The sequence below is a fragment of the Ceratina calcarata genome, unplaced genomic scaffold, assembly GCF_001652005.2.
Source record: "Ceratina calcarata isolate Rehan_Ccalc_2016 unplaced genomic scaffold, ASM165200v1 scaffold48.2, whole genome shotgun sequence".
NCBI classification, from domain to species: Eukaryota; Metazoa; Arthropoda; class Insecta; order Hymenoptera; family Apidae; genus Ceratina; species Ceratina calcarata.
The window spans coordinates 603,441-614,147 of NW_017172225.1; the positions used below are offsets into that span (position 1 = coordinate 603,441).

A 10,707-nucleotide genomic window follows, 5' to 3' on the forward strand; every position below is an offset into this window, starting at 1 on the left:
AAACGCATATCTCGAATACGCGGATCTTTCGAATCATGGGCACTGGGCACTCTGATTTCCTCTTGCAATTACTCCAAATGCTTCTTAATGTCTGTAAAAGATATTTAATAGGGCTCTTACTCAAACTTTACACTCGATCGTAGCGTAGAAAATGATACAGAACGTTCAAATTGTATTTCTTGTACCTTCTTAAACGTCTATTTTTATTTCGGTTCGGTTAAAAGAAGATCTGATCGAACAGAGAAATCGGTCGTTAACGATTAGAACGCGGTTTTGATTGACGCGAGAGCGGGAAGAAAAAATCGGGAAGCTTAATTTTACAGAAGGCGGAGACTGCGCTACAGCGCGGGATGCTGGATGATCAATACCGACCACCGTAGCAAATCCTGGACCAAGAGGTGCACAGGTACAGTCAAGAGAGATAGAGGCGAGCATCATGAAAACAGTCACGCATACTTGCACGCCAGGATCCACGGGTAAGCAGTCCTGGAGCAGTCAAATTATTATTAATCTGCACGTATTTATTCGCTGTAATATCGAGAAACTCCAAAACGATAATTTTTCTTGGCGGTGTTTTGGAGCGAGTCGCGTTCCGCAAGCAAATGACAATTTGAACATTCCCATTTCCCGAGTTGCGCTATACGATATAATTTTAGATCTACCTGGGGATGACTCGATCGAGGATATTGCCGAATCGGTCGACGAGCTCCGAGAGAAATTGGCCAACATGAAGAGGTTGATGGAAGAGAAGCGAGGCAGCACCCTGGGTGAGATAAGCGCGAGGAAGAGAAAGGAGACTTCGGATATCATAGACGGGAACTTTCTCTCTTGGATATTCGGCTCGGCGCTTATCATCATCCTCAGCGTTAGCTTCTACGCTTTTTACAATCTTTACCACGCGGTCTTGAAGAAGTTCCCCTCGCATCATACGGAACTGTAAATAGACGGTGCGATCCGCGATTCATTTAAGGAAATCTATCGATGTTCTTCGGTTTTAACGTTTGTCCTCATGATACTGTACAAGAAAACTTGTATTACGATCGCGACGAAGCATGCGACATATCATCGGTCAGGTCATCGTGGTCTGGAACGGCAGAAGGAATCGAGAAAGGGATGGTGAGCGGGCTCCTTTGACGTGCACTTAATAAGTTCAACGAAAATTTTCTCGTACTTTTCGCATGTATCCACAAGAAGGTTTCTGGAACAGTAACTAAGTACGATAGTCTCAGACAGATGATTGATTCATCGAAGTATCACCACGCATTAAACGCATCGGAGAAGGAGCGAGTGTCTTGAACCGTCTCTCTGAATTACCTATTCGTTTCAATGCATTTGCGAAAACATAGACGATTCAAAGGGTGAGGCATTTAAAGGAAAAATCTTTAGAAAGAAGAAAGGGGATGTGCGCGTTCTTCGTTTTTTCCAAATTTTCTCGTCTCGTCCGAAAAACCGAGAATCTTCTCGTACATAGCTACTTATCGTTAGTACTCGCAGAGATGAAGAGGGTACTCGACGCTGTGAAACATCGATAATGAACGAGAAACGATGCGATCAACGGTTCGTTTCTTTATATTCTATCACTTAACGCGAGAATCTTTCGTGTTCGTCATTTATTGGAATGTACATATTGTGAATATTAAATAAAGATTCGATCGAAAACGTCTTCTTGTCACTGCCCTTTCCAACACCTCCCTCGCAATTACCCATTCTAATTTTTATTGTCTTTAATACGAAAAACAGTACTGTGAACGTTTAATTAAAAACAATTACTATACATACAGGACGATGAATTTTTTTGTTCATGGTAAAACGAAACAACTCACGCGAGAATGTCTTGACTTCTCTGTGCCCGAAGCTAAAAACGATTCAATTTAATGAAGGGCTGGAATAAGGAAGGACAGAAGTAGCGAAAACTTACAAAACTGTGTCTTTTTGTTTTCTAACTCTTTGGAAAAGTTATTCAGCATTTTTTGATAATCTTCTTGTTGCTGAAATTGCACCACCGATCTATCGTTATCCCTTTACACGTGTATGTGCAGATATTTAATGAAACTTTAGAGCTACCTTCAATACTTCGGTTCTAAGAGCTTCCCGGCGAATTGACAAATTTGAAATTTGGTTCTGCAACGTTCTCACCTGTCGGACGTATCGAATAGAAATAACGATTTTCTACGAACGGTCGCGTGTTACCTCATCTTCGGTTTTTCGAATGTCCTTTTTCAACTCCATCATCAACGAACGATATCGATCACGACACGACGACGTTTTATTTTCTAAATCACTCAACACCTTCTCCGCGTTCTTTATCTCGCACTGCGATTTTTGTAACTACGCAGAACGTGTCGAGCTAATTATAAATTTCTCTGCCAAAGTTTCATTTATTAACGAATTCATTTTGCTTACTGCCCGCTCTTTTTCTGTTAATTTTTCCGTCAGCACTTCTAACTTATCGTCTACGCTATCGCGAATCTGAAAGACGCACGTAGATCTGACGAACGTTAAAAACGTGTAGGAAATTGCTTTTAACTGACTTCGATCGGGAACCCGATTTCTACGATCTTTTCTTGGGGTACGATCTGACAAATACGATTTGCGTTAAAGTGGGTTAAAGACTTCGCGTGAATAAAATTCATTTAAGAAACTTACATATTTTTTCAACTCCTCCGTTTGAGCTTTATACTTCATTACAAACAATACTATTAGTTAGCGCAAGGAGTTGTTAATAGGAACGATAAATGATTAGAAATCCTTACCACGATCAGGAGAAACGTAACGACACAATAGACGATGAAAACAAATATGCACACTATTTTAAAGGTACAAACTGACAGCAATACATGCCACATTATGAACAATTTGTCGACGAACAATTACCCGATATGAAATAATAACAGAATCGCACGAATTACAAATTGTAAACACATAAATTTATAAGAATATCATGTTAGTAAAAACCGAAGATCTAACGATGCTTCCATTTTGAACGATCACTTTATCGAAACTGTATGAAAATATCGAAATTCGAAACTGATCGAAACATCGGTGCAATAGGCAGCAGCAGGTTTAAAGAAATAATCATTTTATTATTTTATTTTGAATGAAAATATAATTATCAATTAAAAAGAAAGCTATTGTCAATCCATTGCTCGATAATGCTGACGTATTACTGAAATTATACAATTACTGTATACACGATGAACTACCTTTATGAAACTTTTACTCCTGTAAACATTAATCCATATTTTGACAAATTACTATGATGCAATTTTGCATTATCGCTATCAACGAACTGTAATAATAGAACACATGTCCCGACTGTCCAGCTATAGCTTACGGAATTCGGATTTTTGCACGTTTTCGAGTGTGCTACTAACATAATTGTATCATTAAACGGTGCATAATTTAATGCTGAAACACGTCCGTGCGAAATGTATTCACGTATCTGTCTTGCAGAGAGAAGTTCACAGAATCCAAGAAAAGTATTCTGATCATGTAACCTCTAAATATGGAGTGTTCAATACGAAACGGAACGGCGTAAATAAAAGATTCTATCATGATTCTCATTTCCCACTTCACACAACAATATTACCCTCGCAATCGCGAATCGTTATTGCGGGTGCAGGAACAGTGGCAAATTCTGTTGCTTATCATCTTGTTATTAATGGATGGAACGATGTTTTAGTACTGGAGCAGAATAGGTATTTGATTTTTATTTCATTTCGATGCCTATGCAACACGTTTTACTATGATGAAATTAACGAATTCTAAATTCCGTGTAGAATTGGCAGTGGAACATCCCATTTTGGATCAGGGACGCTCGGTCTTTTTAAACCGATATCTCATAGGAATTTGATTTCTTATAGCATCAAGCTATACCAACAGCTACAAGAAACAGGGTACGACATAGGACTAAAACAATGCGGCAGCGTGTACTTAGCACAAACCAAAGACAGAATGATAGCTTTAAAAAGAAGAATGGCTTACAATGTCCCCACAGGCTTAGATTGTAAAGTAAGGCTTATTAACTGAGCCACGAAATCTATCAAAAATAGAATTCTATTCATGAACCGTTCATTAGGTTTTAGGTAGAGAACAGTTAAAGAAACTGTATCCGTACATGCATACAGAAGATTTGGAAGGTGCAATTTGGGTTCCTGAAGATGCAATAGCGAATCCCAGTGCGGTTTGCGACGTTCTGGCTAAATTAGCCAAAACTGGGGGAGCGAAATATATCGAAAATTGTCGTATAGAGGAAGTATGCACAGAGAACGGAGCAGTAAAATGTGTAAATACCGAGTATGGAGTTGTATCCTGCGAGTATTTCATTAATTGTGCAGGGATGGTATTGTCATTGTTCACATACGAAATTTTACGTAATTTCAATGTCACTATTCAAATGCTATCTGTTTTATATAGTGGGCAAGACAGTTAGGCTTACGTTGTAATCCACCTGTCAGAATTCCCGCTTATCCGGCGGAAAATTTTTGTGCAATAGTTTCTCCATTTCCACCGAACTCAAACGTGGCCTTGCCATGTATCCGAGATTACGATTCGTATTCGTATATAAGAGAATGGCAAGGTATTTTATTCGGATAAACATATACGATGCATTTAGATCATGCACGTAAATTTATAGGAGGCTTGTTAATCGGTTGGTTCGAACCCGAATCGAAACCCGCGTTCGAAAATGGTATCGTTCCTACAAACGATTGGAGAAATTATCTAACAATTGATCCCGCGCACTGGATACCTTTATGGGATAAAATAATACACAGAATGCCTTTGTTAAAAGATGTACAGCCTAATGTGTACAATTGTCCAGACAATTTTACGCCGGACGGGAGATGGATATTGGGAGAAAGTCCAGAAGTGAAGAACTATTTCATCGCCGTTGGCATGAACGGGAATTCATTGCAAGGTATTTAATTGACAATTCTTTGACTCCTGTTTGCTATTCAGTTGAAATTTTGTTAGGGGCAGGAGGAATAGGAAAAGAAGTCGCAGAATGTCTGATAAACGGTGAATCTACACAAGAAATACTTCCTTTTAATGTACAGAGATTTCTGGACTTGCACAGTAGTAAGCGATACTTGCAACAGAGAATCAAGGAAATCGTCGGAAGAAATTATGCTATCTTATATCCTCATCAATGCGAGTACAAATACGCTCGGAAACTTCGTTGCTCGCCTTTGTATTCCGTCCTTGAGGAAAGGGGGGCAATTTTCGGCGTAAAAATGGCTTACGAACGTCCGTTATACTTCGATTCGACGTACATAAGTGAGAAAATTAATCAACATCCTCGACGTATTAGTCAAATGACGATTAATCATAATTAACAGGAGGTCAAAGAAAACCAGTTATGCCGCCGGGAAGTTTCTACAAACCCAAGTTTTTTGACTTTATGAAAGAAGAATTTCTTGCGTGCAAGGAAGGGGTGGGAATAATAGATATGAGCTCATTTTCGAAGATCGAAATCAAAGTATGAACTTGAAAAACGGATTGGCCGTTTCTATGAACGTTCTCATATATAATAACCAGTTATTGTATGTCCTTAGTCTAGTCGTCGGGAAGTTGTGGACTATCTCCAGCATTTATGCTCGAACGATGCGGACGTTCCGGTGGGCGGTATAGTGCACACGGGGATGCAAAATGAAAGAGGAGGCTACGAGAATGATTGCATGTTAGTGAGACAAACCGAAAATAGTTACTTCATGGTTTCGCCTACGTCGCAACAAACTCGTGTTTATCAATGGATGTCTAGGTAAACGAAAACTAAAAAAAAATTGAACGTCTTTATAAAACTGGACCGTTTACAGACATTTACCAGCCGACCATTCGGTGGGCCTTAACGATGTTACTTCGAAATATACCGTGATCAATTTAGTAGGACCGAAAGCAACAGGGCTCCTTTCGGAACTTTCCAATTCCGATATTAATCTTTCGCCATTTACGTACAAAGTAATCGTTTATCATCCTCTCTCGTTAACCATTTCAGCCAACGATGCATTCATTCAATTGACTCGTTTTAGAATGTAAACGTGGCATACGCTTCGGACGTAATGGTACTGTCGTTCACGCATACCGGTGAATCTGGTTATTGTTTATATATACCTTCAGAATATGCGCTTCACGTGTACTCCAGATTAATGGAAGTGGGCAGAGATTACGGAGTGCGGGATGTAGGAGTGCTCACGCAACGTTTTATGCGAATAGAAAGATTTATCCCGTTCTGGGCCGAGGAATTGACACCGTTCGTAACGCCCTATGAAGCTGGAAATGGATACAGTGTAAAGTTAGATGTAAGCAAGTATATGCTTAGGAATCTTTTACATATTCCTATTATTAATCGTTACGTTTGGTACTCGACAGAAAGAGTATTTTATTGGAAAATTCGCTTTACAACATCAAAAAGAGCGAGGTGTGTCAAAGCGATTAGTAATGTTTGTCGTGAACGAGCTGGATATCAATAAGGATGTATGGCCGTGGGGTGGTGAGCCAATTTATCGAAATAACGAATTCGTAGGAACGGTCACATCGACCGGGTAAGTACCACGCGCAAAATAAATAATAAAAAATATGTGTAACTGTCACATGAAATGAATATGTGGTTCTATATCCTAGGTATGGTTTCGCTACGGAAAGACACATCTGCCTTGGCTTTATCTCTTTGCCCAGGTCGAAACACACGCAGAATATCGTTACAACGGACTTCATAACGGAAGCTAAAGCCCTCTACGAAATTGATATCGCTGGAACCCGATTTCCCGTTAAACCACACGTTCATCCCTTGCCTATACCTGCGTTTAATACCGAATTAAATAAGAAGTATATACCGACTCCTGTTGTTGCGTACGACAGCGATGTCTTTCGCAAATAAATTTCCTCATCTCTTACGATGTAATACACGGGGGCGTCAGTCATCAAAATAAACTAAAATTAAAAAGTAAGCATTTATTTTTTTGAAAGACTTCCTAACTTATAATAGGTTTGTGCCTTTGATATTATTTATTTATTATAGCCCTACTTAATTGTCTTTTATCATTTCGTAAAAATGCCCGACTAAACAATGTCTGTATGTACACTACAGCTGCCTCAATCGCAATAGCGTTAAATTAGTATACTGTACATCTAAACGAATTTATTTTGCAGGTATGCTTATACAAAGTTTAAAAGGCCATTTAACAATTCGAACAATAAGTATGTACATACATTCAAAAGTAACATTCAAGTTTTAGGAAATAATTTTTTATCCTATGATTGAAGTTTGTTTTGCATATAAAGCTTATATTTTCTACTGTTAATATAAATTACATATATGTATATATAATTTAACAGCAAGTTAGAGGTTTGCATGTAAATTATATACTTCTATCATATACTGATTTCCTTCCCACTGCAATATTTGTTGTTGTCTGTAAAGCTTACAATTAATCGTTTATTAAAGAAAGCTTCACGTGAAAGAGGCAAACTGATCTTTAACAAATTTTTCGCATTATTTTAATCGATCTATTTAAACTGTGCACAAGAAAATATTGCAGGGTGAGTATCAACATAATTAGATGATGTAAAATCTGGAAAATGTACACTTTCACTCTCCTTGGACATATTGTGTATGCTCAATTTTAGCATTCAAAACCTTACAAAAATTATCTTTATAGATATTTTGATACCATTTTACGATGCCCAAGCTTCCAATTCTTTTAAATCATCGTCCTCCTCGGGCTTGGCTTCTATAACCAAGAAATTTGTAAGTATCTAACGATCAACTGGATCGGCATGTTGTACAAACTAGTAAAATTATTACTTGTGCGAGTCCTAGCTGGAGCAGTTGGAATCGCAGTGGCTGGAACGTTTGGCAGTTCATCTGTAGGTTCAATTCCAAGCAATTCTTTGTCGAGTTGTTCTTGTTCAAGTTCTTCCAATTCTTTTTCTAATTCCTCCTCATCCACATCATTTCCAAATGCCACAGGATTGGAAATAGCATCAGAAATTTCTCTTGCCACGTCTTGTTGTTCAGCGATATCGTCCATCATATCGTGCACTTGATCGACATCCCTAAACAAACAGAGCAATACATTTTCCTGAGTGTTCACTGTTTCGTAAATTTCGTAAAAGAATAACGTCTTCCTACATGTGCTGATGGACATTCTTCAAAGCATCCGCTGCATTTTTCATTGTAGTAAGTACAGCAGTGTTGGTATTCGCACATTCCAGGGCTTCCCTTTGACTTTCAATCGTAGTAAGAGTACCGTCGATTTGTTGCAACTGTTTCTCGTATCGTTTCTTTCTTTTAAGTGCTTGAATCGCAGCTGTAGGGCGTACAATATTTTAGTTAACATTTCCAACTTTTTCGTTCCGTTCAGTATAAACCGAAACACGTAATTTAAAGTAGCGAAAGGGCAATTCGAAAAGTTTTCAACAACGAAAATATATTTTAAAGCAGTTTTAACAGTTACAAAGAATTCGTTCGCGAATAGGGAAACGTCACATTGATACGCTGTCTTATTGATTAGTAATTATCCTTGAATGCGATACCTAAACGAAGGATACCTCTTTTAAATATGTACCTCTCTTGTTCTTCGTCCCATTTTTTCTGGCGACCTGAATTTCAAGCTCTATTTTACTCTCGAGGAAATCTTGTTTTTTTATCAACATATCCTCTGTCTCCCGTAACTTTTGTATCGCCTCGGCCGTTGACAAAGGGGCCGAATCCTTTTTACCACCAAAAACCTTACTGAAGAAACTCATCGTCTTAAACGTTCCCTGATTTCAACTAATTAATCGGCCAACTATATTAAAAACAAGATGAACACTTCACACGTTCAACTTTCTTCGCTAACCAAATATCATCGCCATGTTCTTTTCTCTCTGGCATCGATATACATATACATACTACGTTATGACTCATCCCTACGATTACCACAGATTTTATAGTTTCATTTTCCAATCAGAATGGAAATTATATTTTTAACGATGAACAATGACGATTTATAATGCCTCCTCAAAGTATATTGTACAATAAATTCCTGAGAACGCGAATAAATTAGGAAATAATTCTAGGGACTGCGAATCACAATACATATGTTATATTTACGATTCTTGATCTTGAATCTTGAATTTTTTACGTAGAAAATATGTATAGTATAGTATAGAATATGTATAGTACAGTATGCAAGGTGTATAGATATAAACAGAAGTTTTAAGTTAGCAAATATAAGTAGATCCTTATTCTCATGATGCAATAAGTGCGTCGTAATTGTTACTAGAGATTTTCGTATTGTAGATTATCGTTCGATTCTATTTTCTTAATTTGTTGTATCTAATTTAACTTGAAAATACGTGAATTTCTGTTCTCGCACAAATGGAGACAAGTTTCAGTAGTGTAAGTACGTTGTATTTTGTTTCTGTTTTCACGCGTGTCTCTATCTCGTTGCTTTGTAACAGTTATAACGATACAAAAGACAAGAAACCGTTTTTAGTTCAGCCAGCATTTCGTAAGAACATTTAAAAATAAATATGCGTGGTAAACGTCATCGTTCTCTTTCCTCCGTAGACGTTTTAGGTTTACCTTACGTGTTACACATAGATGATGCGAAGCACATGGAGAGATAGAGATCGGGTAATTACGTTTTTTTGATTAATAATTAGCAGTAAATATAATTTCTAAACGAAATTTATAATATATCGGATTTGCTCGATTGCTGAGAGTCGATCAGACTTTTTGTACGAAAGCTTTCATTTGTAGGACTTCCAGAAGCGCCGTCCCGGTGGAAACACTACGAAAAATGATTTAGCAGAGGCTTTACACATAACGCAAACTGACATCAAACCGATACCGGGATTTAACACTAAACACGAAGAAAGCTACTATCGTGCTCAACACGGTATCGACTGTGATGAAGTCTATCCAGGAATATATATCGGAGATGCGTAAGTATGTACATGATTCATGCATCTCCATAAAGATAAATTAGTTATCTGTATTTTATAGAGCTACAGCAAAGAATAAGAAGTATCTACAAATATTGGGTATAACTCATTTGCTTAATTGTGCCGAAGGGAAAAGATTTGGATTTGTAAATACTGATAGGAGTTACTATCATGACACGTCAATAAGGTATCTTGGCCTGCCACTTGCAGATGTATTTACGACGGATATCAGCAAGTATTTTTATACAGCAGCAGAGTTTATCGATGATGCTGTCTCCAGAGGCGGTATGGTATTCGAGATAAAGAAATATTCTATGTAATACTCGACATGATACTTGAATTTTTACGAATTATATGTTGATAGGCAAAGCTTTTGTTCATTGTATGTTGGGAATCTCACGTAGCTCGACATGCGTGCTGGCATACTTGATGATAAAGAAAGGGATGCCGGCCACAGATGCAATTAGAATCGTCAGAAAGAATCGTTTCATTCAACCGAATCATGGGTTTCTTCAGCAATTGGCACAGTTGGATAACCAATTACGGAACCAATGATTGTAATCAGCAATACTTATTAAGAAACTAACGGCGCTTCTCATGCAGTGCATGGATATACGTAAATGCAATTTTATTGGCACATGTATATAAATTATTGGAGTAAATATCATCAGGATAAATTATTACATATACTATTTAAACATGTATTCTGTGATTTAATTTAATACTGTAAACATATGCAAAATTCATTGTTAATTGTATAACGATTTTGTACCTTAT

The 10,707-nt window shown here is 37.6% G+C and overlaps 5 protein-coding genes across 6 annotated transcripts; 3 read left to right on the forward strand and 2 right to left on the reverse strand.

Moving 5' to 3' along the window:
- The first annotated feature begins 33 nt into the window (after positions 1-33).
- LOC108627743 (uncharacterized) lies at positions 34-1,659 on the forward strand. Its single transcript, XM_018029157.2, has 2 exons — positions 34-476; positions 657-1,659. The coding sequence occupies exons 1-2, from the start codon at positions 437-439 to the stop codon at positions 938-940; spliced, it is 324 nt and encodes a 107-aa protein (XP_017884646.1). The 5' UTR covers positions 34-436; the 3' UTR covers positions 941-1,659.
- Positions 1,660-1,698: 39 nt separating this feature from the next.
- Positions 1,699-3,061, reverse strand: LOC108627683 (uncharacterized). The gene is made up of 8 exons (XM_018029039.2): positions 2,754-3,061; positions 2,647-2,679; positions 2,532-2,576; positions 2,404-2,469; positions 2,191-2,328; positions 2,065-2,136; positions 1,919-1,988; positions 1,699-1,855 (listed from the first exon to the last, which is right to left on the reverse strand). Exons 1-8 carry the CDS (start codon positions 2,844-2,846, stop codon positions 1,800-1,802), a joined length of 573 nt encoding a protein of 190 aa, XP_017884528.1. The 5' UTR covers positions 2,847-3,061; the 3' UTR covers positions 1,699-1,799.
- Positions 3,062-3,132: 71 nt separating this feature from the next.
- On the forward strand, positions 3,133-6,947 carry LOC108627893 (pyruvate dehydrogenase phosphatase regulatory subunit, mitochondrial-like). Its single transcript, XM_018029476.2, has 12 exons — positions 3,133-3,698; positions 3,780-4,011; positions 4,079-4,342; positions 4,417-4,579; positions 4,637-4,918; positions 4,975-5,277; positions 5,340-5,479; positions 5,556-5,761; positions 5,817-5,958; positions 6,030-6,299; positions 6,370-6,542; positions 6,622-6,947. The coding sequence occupies exons 1-12, from the start codon at positions 3,406-3,408 to the stop codon at positions 6,875-6,877; spliced, it is 2,724 nt and encodes a 907-aa protein (XP_017884965.1). The 5' UTR covers positions 3,133-3,405; the 3' UTR covers positions 6,878-6,947.
- A 171-nt stretch (positions 6,948-7,118) lies between these two features.
- Positions 7,119-9,062, reverse strand: shrb (charged multivesicular body protein shrub). The gene is made up of 4 exons (XM_018029478.2): positions 8,568-9,062; positions 8,132-8,309; positions 7,805-8,055; positions 7,119-7,730 (listed from the first exon to the last, which is right to left on the reverse strand). The coding sequence occupies exons 1-4, from the start codon at positions 8,746-8,748 to the stop codon at positions 7,675-7,677; spliced, it is 666 nt and encodes a 221-aa protein (XP_017884967.1). The 5' UTR covers positions 8,749-9,062; the 3' UTR covers positions 7,119-7,674.
- A 114-nt stretch (positions 9,063-9,176) lies between these two features.
- LOC108627895 (dual specificity protein phosphatase 3) lies at positions 9,177-10,665 on the forward strand. 2 transcript variants are annotated; one of them, XM_018029480.2, is made up of 5 exons: positions 9,177-9,382; positions 9,554-9,619; positions 9,746-9,930; positions 9,992-10,215; positions 10,295-10,665. In XM_018029480.2, the coding sequence occupies exons 2-5, from the start codon at positions 9,587-9,589 to the stop codon at positions 10,483-10,485; spliced, it is 633 nt and encodes a 210-aa protein (XP_017884969.1). In that variant the 5' UTR covers positions 9,177-9,382; positions 9,554-9,586; the 3' UTR covers positions 10,486-10,665. The 2 variants fall into 2 exon arrangements, with proteins under 2 accessions (XP_017884969.1, XP_017884970.1); XM_018029481.2 differs by lacking the exon at positions 9,554-9,619.
- The last annotated feature ends 42 nt before the right edge of the window (positions 10,666-10,707 follow it).

What these genes read in the sequence shown, in the direction of transcription:
- LOC108627893 (XM_018029476.2), top strand. Translation starts at nt 3,406, where the DNA reads ATGCTGAAACACGTCCGTGCGAAATGTATTCACGTATCTGTCTTGCAG. An exon ending in GAACGGGAATTCATTGCAAG is followed by an intron (nt 4,919 to 4,974) that starts GTATTTAATTGA and finishes AAATTTTGTTAG; the next exon opens with GGGCAGGAGGAATAGGAAAA. An exon ending in GATACAGTGTAAAGTTAGAT is followed by an intron (nt 6,300 to 6,369) that starts GTAAGCAAGTAT and finishes GGTACTCGACAG; the next exon opens with AAAGAGTATTTTATTGGAAA.
- LOC108627683 (XM_018029039.2), bottom strand. Translation starts at nt 2,846, where the DNA reads ATGTGGCATGTATTGCTGTCAGTTTGTACCTTTAAAATAGTGTGCATA. An exon ending in TTACGTTTCTCCTGATCGTG is followed by an intron (nt 2,680 to 2,753) that starts GTAAGGATTTCT and finishes TTTGTAATGAAG; the next exon opens with TATAAAGCTCAAACGGAGGA. An exon ending in CGGAGGAGTTGAAAAAATAT is followed by an intron (nt 2,577 to 2,646) that starts GTAAGTTTCTTA and finishes CGTATTTGTCAG; the next exon opens with ATCGTACCCCAAGAAAAGAT.
- shrb (XM_018029478.2), bottom strand. Translation starts at nt 8,748, where the DNA reads ATGAGTTTCTTCAGTAAGGTTTTTGGTGGTAAAAAGGATTCGGCCCCT. An exon ending in AAGAATGTCCATCAGCACAT is followed by an intron (nt 8,056 to 8,131) that starts GTAGGAAGACGT and finishes CTGTTTGTTTAG; the next exon opens with GGATGTCGATCAAGTGCACG. An exon ending in TCCAGCTAGGACTCGCACAA is followed by an intron (nt 7,731 to 7,804) that starts GTAATAATTTTA and finishes TCTTGGTTATAG; the next exon opens with AAGCCAAGCCCGAGGAGGAC.
- LOC108627895 (XM_018029480.2), top strand. Translation starts at nt 9,587, where the DNA reads ATGATGCGAAGCACATGGAGAGATAGAGATCGG. An exon ending in CATGGAGAGATAGAGATCGG is followed by an intron (nt 9,620 to 9,745) that starts GTAATTACGTTT and finishes TTTCATTTGTAG; the next exon opens with GACTTCCAGAAGCGCCGTCC. An exon ending in TGATGCTGTCTCCAGAGGCG is followed by an intron (nt 10,216 to 10,294) that starts GTATGGTATTCG and finishes ATATGTTGATAG; the next exon opens with GCAAAGCTTTTGTTCATTGT.
- LOC108627743 (XM_018029157.2), top strand. Translation starts at nt 437, where the DNA reads ATGAAAACAGTCACGCATACTTGCACGCCAGGATCCACGG. An exon ending in TTGCACGCCAGGATCCACGG is followed by an intron (nt 477 to 656) that starts GTAAGCAGTCCT and finishes ATATAATTTTAG; the next exon opens with ATCTACCTGGGGATGACTCG.